The sequence below is a fragment of the Arachis stenosperma genome, chromosome 3 (assembly GCF_014773155.1).
Source record: "Arachis stenosperma cultivar V10309 chromosome 3, arast.V10309.gnm1.PFL2, whole genome shotgun sequence".
Classification (NCBI taxonomy): domain Eukaryota; kingdom Viridiplantae; phylum Streptophyta; class Magnoliopsida; order Fabales; family Fabaceae; genus Arachis; species Arachis stenosperma.
The window spans coordinates 19078474-19103507 of record NC_080379.1 but is presented as its reverse complement, the minus strand read 5'-3'; the positions used below and the strand labels follow the sequence as shown (position 1 = coordinate 19103507).

The 25034-nt window shown below is 40.2% G+C and overlaps 1 protein-coding gene and 2 non-coding genes across 3 annotated transcripts; 1 reads left to right on the top strand and 2 right to left on the bottom strand.

Annotated features, from left to right (window-relative positions):
* Window positions 1-917: 917 nt before the first annotated feature.
* Window positions 918-1940, bottom strand: LOC130965635 (uncharacterized). Its single transcript, XM_057890399.1, has 2 exons — window positions 1870-1940; window positions 918-1761 (listed from the first exon to the last, which is right to left on the bottom strand). Exons 1-2 carry the CDS (start codon window positions 1938-1940, stop codon window positions 918-920), a joined length of 915 nt encoding a protein of 304 aa, XP_057746382.1.
* A 7044-nt stretch (window positions 1941-8984) lies between these two features.
* LOC130971967 (small nucleolar RNA R71) lies at window positions 8985-9092 on the bottom strand. Its single transcript, XR_009083175.1, has one exon. It is a non-coding gene; the product is annotated as a small nucleolar RNA R71 (small nucleolar RNA).
* An 8075-nt stretch (window positions 9093-17167) lies between these two features.
* On the top strand, window positions 17168-17275 carry LOC130971723 (small nucleolar RNA R71). Its single transcript, XR_009082935.1, has one exon. It is a non-coding gene; the product is annotated as a small nucleolar RNA R71 (small nucleolar RNA).
* The last annotated feature ends 7759 nt before the right edge of the window (window positions 17276-25034 follow it).

Genomic DNA, 25034 nt, shown 5'->3' with positions numbered 1-25034 from the left:
TTATTTGCTACCATACTACCATAAACTCATAAAATGATGCAATGTATGGTTTATCTATTCATGAATTTGAGCCTTTGAGTAAAAGTGATTTTCTTAAAATTCATAGCATACATAGACACCAAACTTAATGTTTGGCTATATACTTAAATAGAAAGAATGAGTATATATCCCAAAATGGTCCTATGATTAATCATGCTTGAAAAGCCATTTTAAAGTGCCTTTAGGCACACCAAACTTAGGAATCAAACATATGCTTCAAAATGATGTGTGCACTTATCAAATCTACTCATGACAACTCAAATTTATGCTAGAAGAACCATTAATTATTGAAATTAAAACAAAAGCAAGAATATTAAATCATGGGCTGCCTCCCATGGAGTGCTCTTTTATTGTCACTAGCTTGACATTAGTTCCTTGTTAGGGTGGTTAATGATTATGGTGCCTCAGCTTGTCCCCTCTCATTGTGAGCCTTCTTCCTGTGCCTTGATGATCAATCTCTATATGCTCCAACAGAGTATCTTATTGACAGTGTAATAATCATTAGTTTGTGGGCCTGTCTCCAACTGTTGGTATATCAGTTGCACTTTGTCTCCTTTTGAGAATCCTTCAGTTGGGATTTTTCTACTTTTTCACCCTTTTGGAACCCTTTTCTTGTTCTTCTTTCCTTTCTTTGGTGACTCTTCTGTCCTAACAGTAGGTTGTATGTTAGGGTCTGTCTTCATAGTGATCAACTCCTCACTCTCTTCCTGCATTCTCTTCTGATTCTTTGCATCTTAATTCCCCTTTTGTCCTTCTCCACTGCTTGTCTTTTGCCTTGGGGGTGAGCTGATGAGTCCTTTGTTGGGTTTTTCTTTCCAATGCAAGCCTTCTTCTTCAACCCTCATGCAGCTTTTCTCTTTAACAGTATGCTGTATTTCTTAAAAGACATTTAGAATGATCTTCTCATCATGTATCCTTAAGGTCATTTCTCCTTGTTCCACATCAATGATGGCCCTTGCTGTGTCTAAGAAAAGTCTTTCCAGTATAATAGAATCACTCCCCTCTTCACCTAGGTCCATGATTACAAAATCTACTGGAAATATGAATTTTCCTACTCTGACCAAGAGATTTTCAATTACACCCTTAGGAATTATCAGTGATCTATCCACTAGCTCCAATGACATCTGTGTAGGCTTCACTTCTTCTATAAATAGCCTTCTCATCATGGATAAAGGCATCAGGTTGATACTAGATCTTAAATCACACAGTGCCTTATCAATGGATATGTTACCAATGGTACAAGGCAAAAAGAAACTCCCAAGGTCTTTGAGTTTTGGTGGGAGGCCTTCTTGGATCAATGCACTGCATTCTTGTGTCAAGATCACTATCTCTTTTTCATTCCAGCTTCTCTTCTTGTTGATGAGTTCTTTTAAGAACTTTGCATATAGAGGCATCTGCTTCAATGCTTCAACAAGTAGAATATTGATTTCCAGCTTCTTAAAGACTTCTAGGAACTTGGGGAACTGTTGGTCTTTGATCTCCTTTTGAAACCTTTGAGGATATGGCAGAGGAGGAGTGTAAGGCTTCACCATCTTCCTCTGTTCTGGTGGATGCTCCTCTATGATTTGCTTTCCTTTCTTTGAAGCTTGTGGCTGTTCCTCTTTCTCCTTGAGCCTTTCTTGGTCCTTTTCCTTAAGTGTCACTTCTTCCTTGCTGTTGGCCTCATCATTCTCAGCTTGCCTCTTGTTAGCTTCTTTGTCATTCACCAAGGTTCTTCCACTCCTTAATTGGATTGCTTTGCATTCTTCTTTAGGATTGGGAATGGTGTCACTTGGTAATGCATTGGGTGCTCTTTTAGCCACTGCTTGCTTGGACAATTAGCCAATTTGCCTTTCCAGATTCCTCATTGAAGCTTCATGGTTCTTACTAGTTAACTCTTGCTGTTTTATCATCTTTTCCATCATTATCTCCAAGTTGGAGATTCTTTGGGATTCTTGAGGTGGTTGTGGCTGATTGTGAGATGTAGATGGTGGGTGAAAGTTATTTTGGTTAGTGGATGGGTTATTGGGTGGATAGAAGTTAGAATTGGGGTAGTTATTTTGTGGTTTTCTATATTGGTTTTGGTTAGTGTTTTGATGGTTTATGTTTCTAGAATTGTTCTGGTTTGAGTTTCTCTGCCAAGATTATTGGTTTTGGTTGTCTCCCCACCTCAAATTGGGGTGGTTCCTTGGTGCGCGAAATTGTGAACAATACTTTTTCACAACTCAAATAATCCCCGGTAATGGCTCCAAGAACTTGGTGGCTCAATACCATGGCATTACACAACTTCGCACAACTAACCAGCAAGTGCACTGGGTCGTCCAAGTAATAAACCTTACGTGAGTAAGGGTCGATCCCATGGAGATTGTTAGTATTGAAGCAAGCTATGGTCATCTTGTAAATCTTAGTCAGGCAAACTCAGATGTATATGGTGATGAACGAAAATAACATAAAAGATAAGGATAGAGATACTTATGTAATTCATTGGTAGGAACTTCAGATAAGCGTATGAAGATGCCTTCCCTTCCGTCTCTCTGCTTTCCTAATGCCTTCATCCAATCCTTTCTTACTCCTTTCCATGGCAAGCTCGTGTAAGGTTTCACTGTTGTCAGCAGCTACCTCCCATCCGCGCAGTGAAAGCTAATGCACACACTCTGTCACAGTGCTGCCAATCACCAGTTTGGTTCCCTCCCCTACCGGAATAGAATAACTCTTTTGCGTCTGTCACTAACGCCCAGTAGGTTACAGGTTTGAAGCACGTCACAGTCATTCAATCATTGAATCCTACTCAGAATACCACAGACAAGGTTTAGACCTTCCGGATTCTCTTGAATGCCGCCATCAGGTCCTGCCTATACCACGAAGATTCCGAAGAATCCAAGAGATATTCACTAAGCCTCAGATGCTTGTAGAACAAGAATGGTTGTCAGTCACCTTGTTCATGGGTGAGAATGGTGATGGGCGTCAATCATCACCTTCATCATGTTGAAGAACAAGTGATATCTTGGATAAAGAACAAGCGGAATTGAATGAAAGAACAATAGTAATTGCATTAACACTCGAGGTACAGCAGAGCTCCACACCTTAATCTATGGTGTGTAGAAACTCCACCGTTGAAAATACATAAGCATAAGGTCTAGGCATGGCCGAATGGCCAGCCTCCCAATGATCTAAGATAGCATAAAACTCAAAGATAGCTACCAAGATGTCCTAATACAATAGTAAAAGGTCCTACTTATAGAAAACTAGTACATAGATGAGTAAATGACATAAAAATCCACTTCCGGGCCCACTTGGTGTGTGCTTGGGCTGAGCAATGAAGAAATTTCGTGTAGAGACTCTCCTTGGAGTTAAACGCCAGCTTTGGTGCCAGTTTGGGCGTTTAACTCCCATTTGGGTGCCAGTTCCAGCGTTTAACGCTGGGATTTCTTGAGGTGACTTTGAACGCCGGTTTGGGCCATCAAATCTTGGGCAAAGTATGGACTATCATATATTGCTGGAAAGCCCAGGATGTCTACTTTCCAACGCCGTTGAGAGCGCGCCAATTGGGCTTCTGTAGCTCCAGAAAATCCGCTTCGAGTGCAGGGAGGTCAGAATCCAACAGCATCTGCAGTCCTTTTTGGTCTCTGGATCAGATTTTTGCTCAGGTCCCTCAATTTCAGCCAGAAAATACCTGAAATCACAGAAAAACACACAAACTCATAGTAAAGTCCAGAAAAGTGAATTTTAACTAAAAACTAATAAAAATATACTAAAAACTAACTAGATCATATCAAAAACATACTAAAAACAATGCCAAAAAGTATACAAATCATCCGCTCATCACAACACCAAACTTAAATTGTTGCTTGTCCCCAAGCAACTGAAAATCAAATAAGATAAAAGGAAGAGAATATGCAATGAATTCCAAAAACATCTGTGAAGATCAGTATTAATTAGATGAGCGGGGCTTTTAACTTTTTGCCTCTGAACAGTTTTGGCATCTCAATCTATCCTTTGAAATTCAGAATGGTTGGCTTCTTTAGGAACTTAGAATCCAGATAGTGTTAATGATTCTCCTAGTAAAGTATGATGATTCTTGAACATAGCTATTTATTGAGTCTTGTCTGTGGCCCAAAGCACTCTGTCTTTCCAGTATTACCACCGGATACATACATGCCACAGACACATAATTGGGTGAACCTTTTCAGATTGTGACTTAGCTTTGCTAAAGTCCCCAATTAGAGGTGTCCAGGGTTCTTAAGCACACTCTTATTTGCCTTGGATCACAACTCTCTCTTTTTTTTTCGGTTTTTTTTTTTTGAATAGCAATGCTTTTTCTTGCTTCAAGAATCATTTTATTGATTTTTCAGATCCTCAATAACATGTCTCCTTTTTCATCATTCTTTCAAGAGCCAACATTCATGAACCACAAATTCAAGATACATATGCACTGTTTAAGCATACATTCAGAGAACAAAAATATTGCCACCACATCAAAATAATTAAACTATTATAAAATTCAAAATTCATGCAATTCTTCCTTTTTCAATTAAGCACATTTTTATTCAAGAAAGGTGATGGATTCATAGGACATTCATAACTTTAAGGCATAGACACTAAGACACTAATGATCATAAGACACAAGCATGGATAACATAAAGCACTAAAATTCGAAAAACAAAGGAATAAAGAACAAGGAAATCAAGGAATGGGTCCACCTCAGTGATGGCGGCTCTTCCTTGCTTTTGAAGGTCCTATGGAGTGCTTGAGCTCCTCAATGTCTCTTCCTTGCCTTTGTTGCTCCTCTCTCATGATTCTTTGTTCTTCTCTAATTTCATGGAGGAGAATGGAGTGTTCTTGATGCTCCACCCTTAGTTGTCCCATGTTGGAACTCAATTCTCCTAGGGAGGTGTTTACTTGCTCCCAATAGTTTTGTGGAGGAAAGTGCATCCCTTGAGGAATCTCAGGGATCTCATGATGAGAGGGGTCTCTTGTGTGCTCCATCCTTTTCTTGGTAATGGGCTTATCCTCATCAATGGTGATGTCTCCCTCTATGTCAACTTCCACTGAATAACAGAGGTGACAAATGAGGTGAGGAAAGGCTAACCTTGCCAAGGTAGAGGTCTTGTCCGCCACCCTATAGAGTTCTTGGGCTATAACCTCATGAACCTCTATTTCTTCTCCAATCATGATGCTATGGATCATGATAGCCCGGTCTATGGTAACTTCGGACCGGTTGCTAGTGGGAATGATTGAGCGTTGTATGAACTCTAACCATCCTCTAGCCACGGGTTTGAGGTCATGCCTTCTCAATTGGACCGGCTTTCCTCTTGAATCTTGCTTCCATTGTGCGCTGATGAGCGGATAATTTGTATACTTTTTGGCATTGTTTTTAGTATGTTTTTAGTATGATCTAGTTAGTTTTTATTATATTTTTATTAGTTTTTAGTTAAAATTCACTTTTCTGGACTTTACTATGAGTTTGTGGGTTTTTCTGTGATTTCAGGTATTTTCTGGCTGAAATTGAGGGACCTGAGCAAAAATCTGATTCAGAGACTGAAAAGGACTGCAGATGCTGTTGGATTCTGACCTCCCTGCACTCGAAGTGAATTTTCTGGAGCTACAGAAGCCCAATTGGCGCGCTCTCAACGGCGTTGGAAAGTAGACATCCTGGGCTTTCCAGCAATATATAATAGTCCATACTTTGCCCAAGATTTGATGGCCCAAACCGGCGTTCAAAGTCACCCTCAGAATTCCCAGCGTTAAACGCCGGAACTGGCACCTAATTGGGAGTTAAACGCCCAAACTGGCATAAAAGCTGGAGTTAAACGCCAAGAAGAGTCTCTACACGAAAAATGCTTCATTGCTCAGCCCAAGCACACACCAAGTGGGCCCGGAAGTGGATTTTTACGTCATTTACTCACCTTTGTACACCTTAGGCTACTAGTTTTCTATAAGTAGGACCTTTTACTATTGTATTATCATCTTTGGACATCTAGTTCTTAGATCATTTGAGGGCTGGCCTCACGGCCATGCCTAAACCTTGTTCTTATGTATTTTCAACGGTGGAGTTTCTACACACCATAGATTAAGGTGTGGAGCTCTGCTGTACCTCGAGTATTAATGCAATTACTATTGTTCTTCCATTCAATTCCGCTTGTTCTTTATCCAAGATATCACTTGTTCTTCAACATGATGAAGGTGATGATTGACGCCCATCACCATTCTCACCCATGAACAAGGTGACTGACAACCATTCTTGTTCTACAAGCATCTGAGGCTTAGTGAATGTCTCTTGGATTCTTCAGAATCTTCGTGGTATAGGCAGGACCTGATGGCAGCATTCAAGAGAATCCGGAAGGTCTAAACCTTGTCTGTGGTATTCTGAGTAGGATTCAATGATTGAATGACTGTGATGTGCTTCAAACCTGTAACCTACTGGGCGTTAGTGACAGACGCAAAAGAGTTATTCTATTCCGGTAGGGGAGGGAACCAAACCGGTGATTGGCAGCACTGTGACAGAGTGTGTGCATTAGCTTTCACTGCGCGGATGGGAGGTAGCTGCTGACAACAGTGAAACCTTACACGAGCTTGCCATGGAAAGGAGTAAGAAGGATTGGATGAAGACAGTAAGAAAGCAGAGAGACGGAAGGGAAGGCATCTTCATACACTTGTCTGAAGCTCTTACACCAATGATATACATAAGTATCTCTATCTTTATCTTCTATGTTATTTTCGTTCATCACCATTATACATTTGAGTCTGCCTGACTGAGATTTACAAGGTGACCATAGCTTGCTTCATACCACCAATCTCCGTGGGATCGACCCTTACTCGCGTAAGGTATTACTTGGACGACCCAGTGCACTTGCTGGTTAGTTGTGCGAAGTTGTAGTGATCACAATTTCGTGCACCAAGTTTTTGGCGCCGTTGCCGGGGATTGTTCTTGTGTATGGACAACTGACGGTTCATCTTGTTGCTTAGATTAGGTATTTTTCTTCAGAGTTCTTAAGAATGAATTCTAGTGTTTCAAGGTGATGTTCTTATCATCACCAAGGCTGATTGATTCTCATCAATTTAGCTCTTGAATGCAATGTCCTGCTGAAGCTTAGCCGGCCCTGTCTAATTCCTTTAGACTAAAGCTTTAGACTAACATTGCATGATTCCTGGAATTCTCATTAAGAATTTTGATACCTTTATTTTCCTTTTCACTTAATTTTCGAAAAAAGCACAAAAAAAAATTACAAAATCATAAAATCCAAAAATATGTCTTGTTTGAGTCTAGAGTCTCATCTTAAGTTTAGTGTCAATTGCATGTTTCTGTTCTTATTACATTCATGCATGTGTCCTCATTGATCTTCAAGTTGTTCTTGATGATTTTCTTGTTTTAATCTTTGAATTCTATTGACTTGAGTATTTTGTTGTTTCCCATATATACAAACTGCTAAGTTTGGTGTCTTGCATGCATTGTTATTTGATTTTAGTTGCATTTTGATTATTCCTCATTATTAAAAATCCAAAAATATTTTTTATTTGTGTCTTTTCAAGTCAATAATACAGAGAATTAAAGATTCAGAACATACTGCAGAGGAATCACACAGAAAAAGATGGGCATTCAAAATGCCCAGTGAAGAAGACAGACTGGCGTTTAAACGCCAGCCAGGGTGCCTGGTTGGGCGTTTAACGCCCAAAAGGGTAGTAGTTTGGGCGTTAAACGCCAGAATGTGCACCATTCTGGGCGTTTAACGCCAGGATGGCAAAGGGGGAAGATTTTGTTTTCAAAATCAATTTTTTTTCAAGTTTTCAAAGTGTTTCAAAATCAAATCTTTTTCAAATCATATCTTTTCAAACAAATGTTTTCAAAATCAATTTCTTTCCTTTTTCAAAGATACTTACTAACAATTAATGATTTGATTGAACATTTTTTGCCTTTTCTGTTGAGGAAGGTTTTATGTTTGAATCATATCTTTTCTTGTTAGGCAAGTCATTAATTTTTAAAATCAAATCTTTTTAAAATTGTTTTCAAATCATATCTTTTAAAATTGTTTTCAAATCATATCTTTTCAATCATATCTTTTTAAAACCATAATTTTTCAATCACATCTTTTCAAAATAAGTTTTCAATCATATCTTTTTGATTTCTAATTTCAAATCTTTTTCAAAAATCACTTGATTCTTTTCTTAGTTTTTGAGAATCAATTAGTGTTTTTCAAAACGTTTTCAAAATCTTTTACTTAAATTTTCGAAAATTACTTCCCTTCTTCTCACATCCTTCTATTTTTGGACTAACTCTATTCCTTAATGCAAAATTCGAACTCCATCTTCTTTGATAAGTTCGAATTTTCTACTTCTGTCTTCCATTTTTCTTCCTCTGACACCTCAAGGAATCTCTATACTGTGACATAGAGGATTCCATATTCTCTTGTTCTCTTCTCTTTCATATGAGTAGGAACAAAGACAAAGGCATTCTTGTTGAAGCTGACCCTGAACCTGAAAGGACCTTGAAGCGAAAGCTAAGAGAAGCTAAGGCACAACTCTCTTTAGAGGACCTGACCGAATTCTTCAAAGAAGAAGAACACATGGCAGCCGAAAACAACAACAATGCCAACAATGCAAGGAAGGTGCTGGGTGACTTTACTGCACCTACTCCTGATTTCTATGGGAGAAGCATCTCTATCCCTGCCATTGGAGCAAACAACTTTGAGCTAAAGCCTCAATTAGTTTCTCTAATGCAACAGAATTGCAAGTTCCATGGACTTCCAATGGAAGATCCTCATCAATTTTTAGCTGAGTTCTTGCAAATCTGTGACACAGTCAAGACTAATGGGGTTGACCCTGAGGTCTATAGACTGATGCTATTCCCTTTTGCTGTAAGAGACAGAGCTAGGACATGGTTGGACTCTCAACCTAAGGAAAGCCTGGACTCTTGGGAAAAGCTAGTCAATGCCTTCTTGGCAAAGTTCTTTCCACCACAAAGATGGAGTAAGCTTAGAGTGGAAGTCCAAACCTTCAGACAGAAGGATGGAGAATCCCTCTATGAAGCTTGGGAAAGATACAAACAATTAATCAGAAGATGTCCCTCAGACATGCTTTCTGAATGGAGCATCATAGGTATCTTCTATGATAGTCTATCTGAACTATCCAAGATGTCTTTGGATAGCTCTGCTGGAGGATCTCTTCATCTGAAGAAAACGCCTGCAGAGGCTCAAGAGCTAATTGAAATGGTTGCAAATAACCAATTCATGTACACTTCTGAAAGGAATCCTGTGAACAATGGGACTAGTCAGAAGAAAGGAGTTCTTGAGATTGATACTCTGAATGCCATTTTGGCTCAGAATAAAATATTGACTCAACAAGTCAATTTGATTTCTCAAAGTCTGTCTGGAATGCAAAATGCACCAAGCAGTACTAAGGATGCTTCATCTAAAGAAGAAGCTTATGATCCTGAGAACCCTTCCATGGAAGAGGTGAATTACCTAGGAGAACCCTATGGAAACACCTATAATTCTTCATGGAGAAACCACCCAAAGTTTCATGAATGAAACAAGGTCCTCCATCAGAAATTTGGAAGGACAAGTGGGACAGCTGAGCAAGAAAATTTCTGAACTCCCTCCTAGCACTCTCCCAAGTAATACAGAAGAAAATCCAAAAGGAGAGTGCAAAGCCATAACCATGGCCGAATATGGAGAGGAAAGAGAGGAGGTGGACGCCATTGAGGAAGACCCCAATGGGCGTGCACCAATCTCCTCTGAGTTCCTCAATGAGGAACAATGGGAATCTGAGGCTCAAAATGAGACCATAGAGATTCCATTGGACTTACTTCTGCCATTCATGAGCTCTGATGAGTATTCTTCCTCTGAAGAGGATGAGTATGTCACTGAAGAGCAAGTTGCTAAATACCTTGAAGCAATCATGAAGCTAAATGACAAGTTATTTGGAAATGAGACTTGGGAGGATGAACCACCTTTGCTCACCAAAGAACTGGATGACTTGTCTAGGCAGAAACTGCCTCAAAAGAGGCAGGATCCTGGGAAGTTTTCTATACCTTGTACCATAGGCACCATGACCTTCAAGAAGGCCTTGTGTGACTTAGGGTCAAGTGTAAACCTCATGCCCCTCTCTGTAATGGAGAAATTAGGGATCTTTGAGGTACAAGCTGCAAGAATCTCATTAGAGATGGCAGACAATTCAAGAAAACAAGCTCATGGACTTGTAGAGAATGTTTTGGTGAAGATTGAAGACCATTACATCCCTACTGACTTCATAGTCCTAGAGACTGGGAAGTGCATGGATGAATCCATCATCCTTGGCAGACCCTTCCTAGCCACAGCAAAGGCTGTGATTGATGTTGATGGAGGTGAACTGATCATTCAAGTGAATGAAGAATCCTATGTGTTTAAGGCTCAAGGATATCCCTCTGTCACCATGGAGAGGAAGCTGAAGAGCTTCCCTCAAATCAGAGACAAATAGAGCCCCCACAGTCAAACTCTAAGTTTGGTGTTGGGAGGCCACAACCAAACTCTAAGTTTGGTGTTGAACCCCCACATTCAAACTCTAAGTTTGGTGTTGGGAGGTTTCAACATTGCTCTGATCATTTGAGAGGCTCCATGAGAGTCCTCTGTCAAGCTAATGACATTAAAGAAGCGCTTGTTGGGAGGCAACCCAATGTTTTATAATTAACTATTTTCTTTTGTTATTTTATCTTTTTTGTAGGTTGATGATCATAAGAAGTCACAAAAACAATGAAAAAAAGCAAAAACAAGATGAAAAACAGGAAGAAAAACAGCACACCCTGGAGGAAGAAGCTGCTGGCGTTTAAACGCCAGTAAGCCTAGCAGTTGGGCGTTTAACGCCCAGTCTGGCACCATTCTGGGCGTTAACGCCAGAAAGGGGCACCAGACTGGCGTTAAACGCCAGAAAAGGGCTACAACCTGGCGTTAAACGCCAGGATGGGCACCAGCCCGGCGTTTAACGCCAGAAATGGCTCAAAACGTGGATTTTGATGCCATTTGGTGCAGGGATGACTTTTCCTTGACACCTCAGGATCTGTGGACCCCACAGGATCCCACCAACCCCACCACTCTCTCTCTTCTTCTTCACCCATTCACCAATCACCTCAACATCTCTTTCTCTTCACCACTCACATCCATCCTTCATAAACCACCACTTCTCCCCCTTTTTGGCCGAACCACAAAGCCATCTCCCTCTCCCCCATTTCTTCTTCTTCTACTCTCTTCTTTCTTCTTTTGCTCGAGGACGAGCAAACCTTTTAAGTTTGGTGTGGTAAAAGCATTGCTTTTTGTTTTTCCATAACCATTTATGGCATCCAAAGCCGGTTCAACTGAGAAGGCATGACCTCAAGCCCATCACTAAGAAGAAGATGGAGCAAACAAGAGACCCCTCTTATCAAGAAATCCCTGAGATACCTCAAGGGATGCACTTTCCTCCACAAGACTACTGGGAGCAAATTAACACCTCCCTAGGAAAATTAAGTTCTAACATGGGACAACTAAGGGTGGAGCACCAAGAACATGCCATCCTCCTCCATGAAATTGGAGAAGATCAAAGGATCATGAGAGAGGAGCAACAAAGACAAGGAAGAGACATTGAGGAGCTCAAGCACTCCATAGGATCTTCAAGAAGAAGAAAGAACCGCCATCACTAAGGTGGACCCGTTCTTTAATCTCCTTGTTCTTTATTCTTCTATTTTTCGAATTTTAGTGCTTTATGTTTATCCATGTTTGTGTCTTATGATCATTAGTGTCTTAGTGTCTATGCCTTAAAGCTGTGAATATGAATCCATCACCTTTCTTAAATGAAAACTGTTTTTATCACAAAAAGAACAAGAAGTACAGGATTTCAAATTCATCTTTAAAACTAGCTTATTTAGTTTGATGTGGTGACAATACTTTTTGTTTTCTGAATGTATGCTTGAACAGTGCATATGTCTTTTGAATTTGTGGTTCATGAATGTTAAAGTTGTTGGCTCTTGAAAGAATGATGAAAAAGGAGACATGTTACTGAGGATCTGAAAAATCATAAAAATGATTCTTGAAGCAAGAAAAAGCAGTGAATACAAAACAAAAAAAAAGGGAGAAAAAGAAAAAGAAAGAAAAAGAAAGAAATAAAGTTGTGATCCAAGGCAATAAGAGTGTGCTTAAGAACCCTGGACACCTCTAATTGGGGACTCTAGCAAAGCTGAGTCACAATCTGAAAAGGTTCACCCAATTATGTGTCTGTGGCATGTATGTATCCGGTGGTAATACTGGAAGACAGAGTGCTTTGGGCCACGGCCAAGACTCATAAAGTAGCTGTGTTCAAGAATCATCATACTTAACTAGGAGAATCAATAACACTATCTGGATTCTGAGTTCCTAAAGAAGCCAATCATTCTGAATTTCAGAGGATAGAGTGAGATGCCAAAACTGTTTGGAGGCAAAAAGCTACTAGTCCCGCTCATCTAATTTGGAGCTACGTTTCATTGATAATTTGGAGTCTATAGTATATTCTCTTCTTTTTATCTTATTTGATTTTCAGTTGCTTGGGGACAAGCAACAATTTAAGTTTGGTGTTGTGATGAGCGGATAATTTGTATACTTTTTGTCATTGTTTTTAGTATGTTTTTAGTATGATCTAGTTAGTTTTTATTATATTTTTATTAGTTTTTAGTTAAAATTCACTTTTCTGGACTTTACTATGAGTTTGTGGGTTTTTCTGTGATTTCAGGTATTTTCTGGCTGAAATTGAGGGACCTGAGCAAAAATCTGATTCAGAGACTGAAAAGGACTGCAGATGCTGTTGGATTCTGACCTCCCTGCACTCGAAGTGGATTTTCTGGAGCTACAGATGCCCAATTGGCGCGCTCTCAACGGCGTTGGAAAGTAGACATCCTGGGCTTTCCAGCAATATATAATAGTCCATACTTTGCCCAAGATTTGATGGCCCAAACCGGCGTTCAAAGTTACCCTCAGAATTCCCAGCGTTAAACGCCGGAACTGGCACCTAATTGGGAGTTAAACGCCCAAACTGGCATAAAAGCTGGAGTTAAACGCCAAGAAGAGTCTCTACACGAAAAATGCTTCATTGCTCAGCCCAAGCACACACCAAGTGGGCCCGGAAGTGGATTTTTACGTCATTTACTCACCTTTGTACACCTTAGGCTACTAGTTTTCTATAAGTAGGACCTTTTACTATTGTATTATCATCTTTGGACATCTAGTTCTTAGATCATTTGAGGGCTGGCCTCACGGCCATGCCTAAACCTTGTTCTTATGTATTTTCAACGGTGGAGTTTCTACACACCATAGATTAAGGTGTGGAGCTCTGCTGTACCTCGAGTATTAATGCAATTACTATTGTTCTTCCATTCAATTCCGCTTGTTCTTTATCCAAGATATCACTTGTTCTTCAACATGATGAAGGTGATGATTGACGCCCATCACCATTCTCACCCATGAACAAGGTGACTGACAACCATTCTTGTTCTACAAGCATCTGAGGCTTAGTGAATGTCTCTTGGATTCTTCGGAATCTTCGTGGTATAGGCAGGACCTGATGGCAGCATTCAAGAGAATCCGGAAGGTCTAAACCTTGTCTGTGGTATTCTGAGTAGGATTCAATGATTGAATGACTGTGATGTGCTTCAAACCTGTAACCTACTGGGCGTTAGTGACAGACGCAAAAGAGTTATTCTATTCCGGTAGGGGAGGGAACCAAACCGGTGATTGGCAGCACTGTGACAGAGTGTGTGCATTAGCTTTCACTGCGCGGATGGGAGGTAGCTGCTGACAACAGTGAAACCTTACACGAGCTTGCCATGGAAAGGAGTAAGAAGGATTGGATGAAGACAGTAAGAAAGCAGAGAGACGGAAGGGAAGGCATCTTCATACACTTGTCTGAAGCTCTTACACCAATGATATACATAAGTATCTCTATCTTTATCTTCTATGTTATTTTCGTTCATCACCATTATACATTTGAGTCTGCCTGACTGAGATTTACAAGGTGACCATAGCTTGCTTCATACCACCAATCTCCGTGGGATCGACCCTTACTCGCGTAAGGTATTACTTGGACGACCCAGTGCACTTGCTGGTTAGTTGTGCGAAGTTGTAGTGATCACAATTTCGTGCACCATGCGCCCTCTTCACATATGACTGTGAGGACTTGGTCCAACCTTTGATCAAAGTTGACCCTTCTAGTGTAAGGATGCTCATCTCCTTGCATCATAGGCAAGTTGAACGCCACCCTCACACTTTCCGGACTAAAATCCAAGTATTTCCCCCGAACCATAGTAAGATAATTCTTTGGATCCGGGTTCACACTTTGGTCATGGTTCTTGGTGATCCATGCATTGGCATAGAACTCTTGAACCATCAAGATTCCGACTTGTTGAATGGGGTTGGTAAGTACTTCCCAACCTCTTCTTCGGATCTCATGGCGGATCTCCGGATATTCACCCTTTTTGAGTGAAAAGGGGACTTCGGGGATCACCTTCTTCAAGGCCACAACTTCATAGAAGTGGACTTGATGCACCCTTGAGAGGAATCTATCCATCTCCCATGACTCGGAGGTGGAAGCCTTTGCCTTCCCTTTCCTCTTTCTAGAGGTTTCTCCGGCCTTGGATGCCATAAATGGTTATGGAAAAACGAAAAAGCAACGCTTTCACCACACCAAACTTAAAATGTTTGCTCGTCCTCGAGCAAAGAAAAACAAGAGAGTAGAAGAAGAAGAAATGAGGAAGAGGGAGATGGTGGTGTATTCGGCCAAGGAGGTGGAGAAGTGGTGTTTAGGTAGTGGAAAATGAAGGGGTAAAGAGGGGTTTATATAGGAAAGAGGGGATGAGGGTTCGGCCATTTGAGGGTGGGTTGGGAGAGAAAGTGGTTTGAATTTGAAGGGTGAGGTTGGTGGGGTTTTATGAAGAATGGATGTGAGTGGTGAAGAGAAAGATGGGATTTGATAGGTGAGGGGTTTTTGGGGAAGAGTGTTGAGGTGATTGGTGAATGGGGGAAGAAGAGAGAGAGTGATGGTAGGGTCCTGTGGGGTCCACAGATCCTGTAGTGTCAAGGAAAAGGCATCCTTGCACCAAATGGCATCAAAATCCACGTTTTGAGCCTTTTCTGGCGTTAAACGCCGGGCTGGTGCCCATTCCTGGCGTTTAACGCCAGGTTTTTGCCCTTTACTGGCGTTTAACGCCAGTCTGGTGCCCCTTTCTGGCGTTAAACGCCCAGAATGGTGCCAGACTGGGCGTTAAACGCCCAACAGCTAGCATTACTGGCGTTTGAACGCCAGCTTCTTCTCCTCCAGGGTGTGCTGTTTTTCTTCCTGTTTTTCATTTTGTTTTTGCTTTTTTTTTCATTATTTTTGTGACTTCTTATGATCATCAACCTACAAAAAAGATAAAATAACAAAAGAAAATAATTAATTATAAAACATTGGGTTGCCTCCCAACAAGCGCTTCTTTACTGTCATTAGCTTGACAGAGGACTCTCATGGAGCCTCAGAGATGCTCAGAACCGTGTTGGAACTTCCCAACACCAAACTTAGAGTTTGAATATGGGGGTTCAACACCAAACTTAGAGTTTGATTGTGGCCTCCCAACACCAAACTTAGAGTCTGATTGTGGGGACTCCGTTTGGCTCTGTTTTGAGAGAAGCTCTTCATGCTTCTTCTCCATGATGACAGAGGGATATCCTTGGGCCTTAAACACCAAGGATTCTTCATTCACTTGAATGGTCAACTCTCCTCTATCAACATCAATCACAGCCTTTGCTGTGGCTAGGAAGGGTCTGCCAAGGATGATGGATTCATCCATGCACTTCCCAATCTCTAGGACTATGAAATCAGTAGGAATGTAATGGTCTTCAACCTTAACCAGAACATCCTCTACAAGTCCATAGGCTTGTTTTCTTGAGTTGTCTGCCATCTCTAGTGAGATTTTTGCAGCTTGCACCTCAAAGATCCCTAATTTCTCCATTACAGAGAGGGGCAGGAGGTTTACACTTGACCCCAAGTCACACAAGGCCTTCTTGAAGGTCATGGTGCCTATGGTACAAGGTATAGAAAACTTCCCAGGATCTTGCCTCTTTTGAGGCAATTGCTGCCTAGACAAGTTATCCAGTTCTTTGGTGAGCAAAGGGGGTTCATCCTCCCAAGTCTCATTTCCAAATAACTTGTCATTCAGCTTCATGATTGCTCCAAGGTATTTAGCAACTTGCTCTTCAGTGACATACTCATCCTCTTCAGAGGAAGAATACTCATCAAAGCTCATGAAAGGCAGTAGTAAGTCCAAGGGAATCTCTATGGTCTCAGTTTGAGCCTCAGATTCCCAAGGTTCCTCAGTGGGAAACTCATTGGAGGCCAGTGGACGTCCAGTGAGGCCTTCCTCAGTGGCGTTCACTGCCTCTTCTTCCTCCCAGAATTCGGCCATATTTATGGCTTTGCACTCTCCTTTTGGATTTTCTTCAGTGTTACTTGGGAGAGTGCTTGGGGGAAGTTCAGTAATTTTCTTGCTCAGCTGACCCACTTGTCCTTCCAAATTCCTAATGGAGGATCTAGTTTCAGTCATGAAACTTTGAGTGGTTTTGATTAGATACCATCAGAGAGGTAGTGCTTAGAGCTCTCTGTCTGTTTGAGAAGATGATGGAAAAGGTTTGCCATTGTTAAACCTGTTTCTTCCACCATTATTATTGAAACCTTGTTGAGGTCTCTCTTGATTCTTCCATGAGAGATTTGGGTGATTTCTCCATGAAGAATTATAGGTGTTTCCATAGGGTTCTCCTAGGTAATTCACCTCTTCCATGGAAGGGTTCTCAGGATCATAAGCTTCTTCCTCAGATGAAGCATCCTTAGTACTGTTTGGTGCATTTTGCATTCCAGACAGACTTTGAGAAATCAAATTGACTTGTTGAGTCAATATCTTGTTCTGAGCCAATATGGCATTCAGAGTGTCAATCTCAAGAACTCCTTTCTTCTGACTAGTCCCATTGTTCACAGGATTCCTTTCAGAAGTGTACATGAATTGGTTATTTGCAACCATTTCAATCAATTCTTGAGCTTCTGCAGGCGTCTTCTTCAGATGAAGAGATCCTCCAGCAGAGCTATCCAAAGACATCTTGGATAGTTCAGAGAGACCATCATAGAAAATACCTATGATGCTCCATTCAGAAAGCATGTCTGAGGGACATCTTCTGATTAATTGTTTGTATCTTTCCCAAGCTTCATAGAGGGATTCTCCATCCTTCTGTCTGAAGGTTTGAACTTCCACTCTAAGCTTACTCCATCTTTGTGGTGGAAAGAACTTTGCCAAGAAGGCATTGACTAGCTTTTCCCAAGAGTCCAGGCTTTCTTTAGGTTGAGAATCCAACCATATTCTAGCTCTGTCTCTTACAGCAAAAGGGAATAGCATCAGTCTATAGACCTCAGGGTTAACCCCATTATTCTTGACTGTGTCACAGATTTACAAGAACTCAGCTAAAAACTGATGAGGATCTTCCATTGGAAGTCCATGAAACTTGCAATTCTGTTGCATTAGAGAAACTAATTGAGGCTTAAGCTCAAAGTTGTTTGCTCCAATGGCAGGGATAGAGATGCTTCTCCCATAGAAATCAGGAGTAGGTGCAGTAAAGTCACCCAGCACCTTCCTTGCATTGTTTGCATTATTGTTGTTTTCGGCTGCCATGTGTTCTTCTTCTTTGAAGAATTCGGTCAGGTGCTCTAAAGAGAGTTGTGTTTTGGCTTCTCTTAGCTTTCTCTTCAAGGTCCTTTCGGGTTCAGGGTCAGCTTCAACAAGAATGCCTTTGTCTCTGCTCCTGCTCATATGAAAGAGAAGAGAACAAGAAAATGTGGAATCCTCTATGTCAAAGTATAGAGATTCCTTGAGGTGTCAGAGGAAAAGAGAAATAGAAAGAAGAAGGAGAAGGAGAATTCGAACTTTACTTAGATAAGGTTCGAATTGTGCATTAAGAAGGAGTGGTACTCCATAAATAGAAGGATGTGGGAAGGAGGGAAGAGAATTTTCGAAAATTAATTAAAATATTTTGAAAACATTTTTGAAAATTTGATGGATGATTTTCGAAAATTAAAAGTGAAAAAGAAATCAAGTGATTTTTGAAAAAGATTTTGAAATTAGAAATTTAAAAAGATTTGATTGAAAACTATTTTGAAAAAGATGTGGTTAAAAAGATTTAATTGAAAAGTTATGGTTTTAAAAAGATGTGATTGAGAAGATATGATTTGAAAACAATTTTAAAAGATGTAATTTGAAAACAATTTGAAAAGATATGATTTTAAAAATTAATGACTTGCCTAACAAGAAAAGATATGATTCAAACATAAAACCTTTCTCAACAGAAAAGGCAACAATTTTTGAGATGTTCAATCAAATCATTAATTGTTAGTAAGTATCTTTTAAAAAGGAAAGAAATTGATTTTGAAAACATTTGATTGAAAAGATATGATTTGAAAAAGATTTGATTTTGAAAAACTTTGAAAACTTGAAAAAAATTGATTTTGAAAACAAAATCTTCCCCCTAGCACCATCCTGGCGTTAAACGCCCAGAATGGTATACATTCTGGCGTTTAACGCCCAAAATGCTACCTTTTTGGGTGTTAAACGCCCAACCAGGTACCCTGGCTGGCGTTTAAACGCCAGTCTGCCTTCTTCACTGGGCATTTTTGGATGCTCAGCTTTTTCTGTGTAATTCCTCTGCAGTATGTTCTGGATCTTCAATTCTTTGTATCATTGACTTGAAAAGACACAAATTAAAAATATTTTTGGATTTTTTAATAATCAAAATGCAAAAGGAATCAATTAACAATGTATGCAAGACACCAATCTTAGCAGTTTGTATACTACTGACACTAACAATATGAGAATGCATATGAGACACACAAAATACTTCAAGTCAATAGAATTCAAAGATCAAAACAAAGAAATATATGCATGGATTCGAAAATTATAACAAAAACATGCATTTGACACCAAACTTAGGATGAGACACTGAACTTAAGCAAGAAACATCAAATATTTTTGGTCTTTTTGATTTTGTAATTTTTTTGTGTTTTTCGAAAATTAAGTAGGAAAAGGTATCAAAATTCTTAATGAGAATTCCAGGAATCAGTGCAATGCTAGTCTAAGACTCCGGTCCAGGAATTAGACATGGCTTCATAGCCAGCCAAGCTTTCAAAGAAAGCTTCGGTCCAAAACACTAGACATGGCCAGAGGCCAGCCAAGCCTTAGCAAATCACTGCTCCAAAAGCAAGATTGATAAGAAATCAACAAGTTCTTGTGGTGATAAGTTGAAACCTCGGTCCAATGAGATTAGACATGGCTTCTCAGCCAGCCAGATTTCGACAAATCATCATGAAACTCTAGAATTCATCTTCAAGAATTTCGAAAAAAAATAATACCTAATCTAAGCAACAAGATGAACCGTCAGTTGTCCAGCCTAAACAATCCCCGGCAACGGCGCCAAAAACTTGGTGCGCGAAATTGTGAACAATACTTTTTCACAACTCAAATAATCCCCGGTAATGGCTCCAAGAACTTGGTGGCTCAATACCATGGCATTACACAACTTCGCACAACTAACCAGCAAGTGCACTGGGTCGTCCAAGTAATAAACCTTACGTGAGTAAGGGTCGATCCCACGGAGATTGTTAGTATTGAAGCAAGCTATGGTCATCTTGTAAATCTTAGTCAGGCAAACTCAGATGTATATGGTGATGAACGAAAATAACATAAAAGATAAGGATAGAGATACTTATGTAATTCATTGGTAGGAACTTCAGATAAGCGTATGAAGATGCCTTCCCTTCCGTCTCTCTGCTTTCCTAATGCCTTCATCCAATCCTTTCTTACTCCTTTCCATGGCAAGCTCGTGTAAGGTTTCACTGTTGTCAGCAGCTACCTCCCATCCGCGCAGTGAAAGCTAATGCACACACTCTGTCACAGTGCTGCCAATCACCAGTTTGGTTCCCTCCCCTACCGGAATAGAATAACTCTTTTGCGTCTGTCACTAACGCCCAGTAGGTTACAGGTTTGAAGCACGTCACAGTCATTCAATCATTGAATCCTACTCAGAATACCACAGACAAGGTTTAGACCTTCCGGATTCTCTTGAATGCCGCCATCAGGTCCTGCCTATACCACGAAGATTCCGAAGAATCCAAGAGATATTCACTAAGCCTCAGATGCTTGTAGAACAAGAATGGTTGTCAGTCACCTTGTTCATGGGTGAGAATGGTGATGGGCGTCAATCATCACCTTCATCATGTTGAAGAACAAGTGATATCTTGGATAAAGAACAAGCGGAATTGAATGAAAGAACAATAGTAATTGCATTAACACTCGAGGTACAGCAGAGCTCCACACCTTAATCTATGGTGTGTAGAAACTCCACCGTTGAAAATACATAAGCATAAGGTCTAGGCATGGCCGAATGGCCAGCCTCCCAATGATCTAAGATAGCATAAAACTCAAAGATAGCTACCAAGATGTCCTAATACAATAGTAAAAGGTCCTACTTATAGAAAACTAGTACATAGATGAGTAAATGACATAAAAATCCACTTCCGGACCCACTTGGTGTGTGCTTGGGCTGAGCAATGAAGAAATTTCGTGTAGAGACTCTCCTTGGAGTTAAACGCCAGCTTTGGTGCCAGTTTGGGCGTTTAACTCCCATTTGGGTGCCAGTTCCAGCGTTTAACGCTGGGATTTCTTGAGGTGACTTTGAACGCCGGTTTGGGCCATCAAATCTTGGGCAAAGTATGGACTATCATATATTGCTGGAAAGCCCAGGATGTCTACTTTCCAACGCCGTTGAGAGCGCGCCAATTGGGCTTCTGTAGCTCCAGAAAATCCGCTTCGAGTGCAGGGAGGTCAGAATCCAACAGCATCTGCAGTCCTTTTTGGTCTCTGGATCAGATTTTTGCTCAGGTCCCTCAATTTCAGCCAGAAAATACCTGAAATCACAGAAAAACACACAAACTCATAGTAAAGTCCAGAAAAGTGAATTTTAACTAAAAACTAATAAAAATATACTAAAAACTAACTAGATCATATCAAAAACATACTAAAAACAATGCCAAAAAGTATACAAATCATCCGCTCATCATTCCTCCAGGATGAATTGTAGGTATCTCCATGGAATTCATTTTGTCCAGCTCCTTGGTTGTGCATGTAGTTAACTTGCTCAGGCTGTTGTTCTTCATAGCTCTCTTTATTTTGTCCCCATGTAGGTGATGGTTGAGTTATTGTGTTCACTACAGCTACTTGAAGACCATCAATCTTATTAGCCATCATCTTCATTTATTGTTGAATCTGTTGGTGCATCACTTTATTTTGAGCCAAAATGGTATCCACACCTTCCAGCTCCAATACACCCTTCTTTTGAGCTGGTTGGCGTTGCCTTTGATGAGCTTAGAAGTATTGGTTATTTGCCACAGTGTCTATTAGGTTCTGAGCTTCCTCAGCTGTCTTCATTAGTTGCACTGATCCTCCAGCAGAATAATCCAAAGCTTATTGAGTTTCTAAGGTTAATCCCTCATAGAAATTTTGAAGTCTATCCCATTCATTAAACATCTCAGGTGGACATTTCCTAATCAAGGCCTTGTATCTCTCCCAAGTCTCATAGAGTGATTCTCCTTCCATTTTGGTGAAGCTTTTCACCTCTGTCTTCAATCTTATGATCCTCTGAGGTGGGTAGAATTTAGCCAAGAATTTGCTCACTAAACCCTCCCAGTTGTTGATGCTTTCTTTGGGAAATACTTATAACCATTGAATAGCTTTATCTCTCAAGGAAAATGGAAATAGCAGCAACTTATAGATGTCTAGGTGGACACAATTTGTCTTAATTGTGTCACATATCCTTAGAAAGATGGCTAGATGCTGGTTTGGATCTTCCAAGGGACCTCCTCCATAAGAATAGTTGTCCTGCACCAAAGTGATGAGTTGAGGCTTCAATTCAAAGTTCTTAGCATGCACATTTGTAGTGAGTATACTACTCCCACAGTGTCTTGCATTGGGGAAGGTGTAGGAGGCTAGAACTCTCCTTTAGGGTTGGCCAATGTTAGCCACTCCATCTGGTGGATTAGGGACATTCCCTTCCATCTCTTGATTCTCTTCCTCTGAGTCTACTTCTTCAACAACTCCTTTCCCTCTTGCTTCTCTTCTTAGTCTTCGGAGAGTTCTCTCGTCTTGGTCACAAAAGGTGGAGACCTCTCTCCTTGCTTCTGACATACACACAAACCAACTACACATGTAGAGTACTCTATTGCTAGAGTGGCGTTAAAGTTAGTGAAACAAAATCTCAAACAGTTAGTAGGCTTGACAAAAATAAAGAAAAAGTGCTTAATCTATATTATTACCCTACTTAATCATTGTCAATCTATATCAATCCCTGACAATAGTGCGAAAAACTTGATGAGGGAAAATCGATTCCACACAAACTCACAGGCAAGTGTACCAGGTCGCATCAAGTAGTAATAACTCAAAAGAGTGAGGTCGATCCCACAGGAATTGATGGATTGAGCAACTTTAGTTAGGTGATGAATTTAGTTAAGCGAATATTTGATGATTTGAGTGATTTTAATTAACATAAGTAAAATTGCAAGTAAACTAAAGTGCAGAATAAAAATTGGCTGAATCTTAAAGTGCAGAAGAAGTAAATTGTAGAAACTTAAAGTGCAAGAAAGTAAACAAGCTGAAACTTAAATTGCAAGAAAGGTAAATGACTTAAACTTAAAGTGCAAGAAACTTAAATTGCTGAATCTAAATTGCTGGAAAATGTAAATTGCTTGAAGAATAAAAGGAATTGGGTATTGGGATTCAAATTGAACTAGAAGTGTAAATTGCAGTAAATCAGATGAAGAGAAATTATAGAAGAACCAAAACAGAAATGAAAAATTGCAGGAGAATAAAAAGAGCAAGAAAGCTTAGCTCAATTATGAAATCCTAAAAGAGAAATTGACAATTGCAGAAGAGTAATAAGAATGAAAAGCAGATCTAGATCTCAATTACTCTCTTGACCAAACAGAAATGAATAAATTACAGAAGAAATTAAAGAAAAACAGAAAAGAAGATTCAGATCCAATTCCCAATTCTTAGAACTATAAAAGGACAAGTAGAAAATGATTTTCAGATGAAAAATTGCAGTGGGATTCTTCAATCTAAGTTTCAAAACTCAAAACAGAAAATAGAAGTTGTAGAAGAAAGTAAATGAACAAAGAAAACTTAGATCTGATCCCAATTCCCCAAGTGAAAAATTAAAAGAGAGAACTCAAAATTAAGTAAAATGTCAGCTCCGGCCCGGTAAGGTTCAAATGTGATCCTATTTATACACTTTCTATTTTCAATCTTCAAAACTTGGAGTGGGCTTTTTAATTTTGGCCTTGAATGAATTTGGATCCGGATGGTGTTGGCTAGCTCCCAGGGGAGCGTTCAGTTGGGATAATGAACGTAGCGTTCATTCCCTTTGGTGTGCCCTTCACGTGTGCCAATTGCCTCCTAGCGTTCACTTTGTGAACGCTGAGTTGCCTTGCTGAGCGCTAGCCTTCTTTGCCTTGGCCAGCGCTCCCTTAATTGAGCTCTACGCTCTTTGGTGCGTGCATTGAGCGCTCTTTTCTTGCCTTGGCGCTCTCTTTGTGAGCGCTGCGTTTGTTTCTCGAGCGCTGCCTAGCGCTCCCTTGGTTGAGCGCTTCTCCTAGCGCTCCCTTGGTTGAGCGCTGCGCTCAATATTTGAGCACCCTTAGTGTATGGATGGCATGAGGCTTTGTCTTCCAGACTTGAATTCACGAAAAAATTCACAAAGTGAATGCCACGTTCACGTCCAAAGTGAACGCTATCCCAAAAGCGTTGCTGAGTGTGGCGTTCACAAAGAGAACGTAACGCTTCCCTGATTGCTTCCCTTTCTTTCTCATTTCTTCACCTACAAGCAACCAAACAACCAATCAAAGTCTCACGAAAATCACAAGATCTTTGCATCAGTCATAAAATCAATTAATTCTAGCATAAAACCTATGATTTTGTGTAAAATAAATGATGTTTGATTGATTCAACATAATAATGAAAATCCACTCCAATCACTTACTTATTGTGCAAGAAAGTGCATAAAATCTAATGACACAAATGAAAAATGCTTGTAAAACTAGCATAAGATGACTTGTCATCACGGGGAAGCAGTGGAACACATCAAGGAAGCACAACTCACAGCTGCAGGAAGCACGGCTCGAGACAGAGATAGAGATGCGAGCGAGACGCATGCTACTGGAGGAGGAGATGCAAAATGCAAGCAGAGGGAGCTGGTGGATCCGGCGAGAGGCACAGCGATGGAGGTGAGCATGTGGTGGCGCTGTGGTGGTGAACCGAGGTGACAGAGATAGAGATCGGGTGGCTACCATTTTGGAAGGTGGGTTCAGCCATTTGATTCATCAGGAGGCCAGGAAAGACGAAGTCACGAAGAAGAATGGGGGAGAGTAACAAGGCAAAGCTGAAGCTTGAAGGAGAAAGAATAGGGGAGAGTCTCAGTCTCTCTGAACTCTGAAAGGAAGGAAAATGGGGGAGTAGTAGGGGGGATGGAGTCTATTTTTTTTAATTTTTTCAATCAAACCGGTCGCGTTTTAAAATCCGACCAATTTGCCAGTTTTCTACCAAACCGACCGATTTTATTCCTTCTCCGGTTGTATGCATCACCCGGACCAATCATTGGTCGATTCACCATTTTTTGATCCGACTGACCGGTTCAATCCAATTTTAACAACTATGTCCCCACTTCCCCTAAATTATGTCCGTATTTAAACTAGTAAATAATAGATTTTTTATTTAAATAAAAAAAACTCGCTTTGTTTTGATATTACTTACCGTATATATGAATACATGATTATTGTTATTATTGGAAAATAGGAAAAAGAGAGAGACTAAAACTTAAGAAATTACATTAACAAATCACACTTTTTTTTCTATATACAAATTACAACTACGTTAACAATTCCTAAAATACTTTATCTATTGTCTTGCTTGTAATTCAGCAAGAAAG

What these genes read in the sequence shown, in the direction of transcription:
- LOC130965635 (XM_057890399.1), bottom strand. Translation starts at nt 1,940, where the DNA reads ATGGAAAAGATGATAAAACAGCAAGAGTTAACTAGTAAGAACCATGAA. An exon ending in TCAATGAGGAATCTGGAAAG is followed by an intron (nt 1,762 to 1,869) that starts GCAAATTGGCTA and finishes AATCCAATTAAG; the next exon opens with GAGTGGAAGAACCTTGGTGA.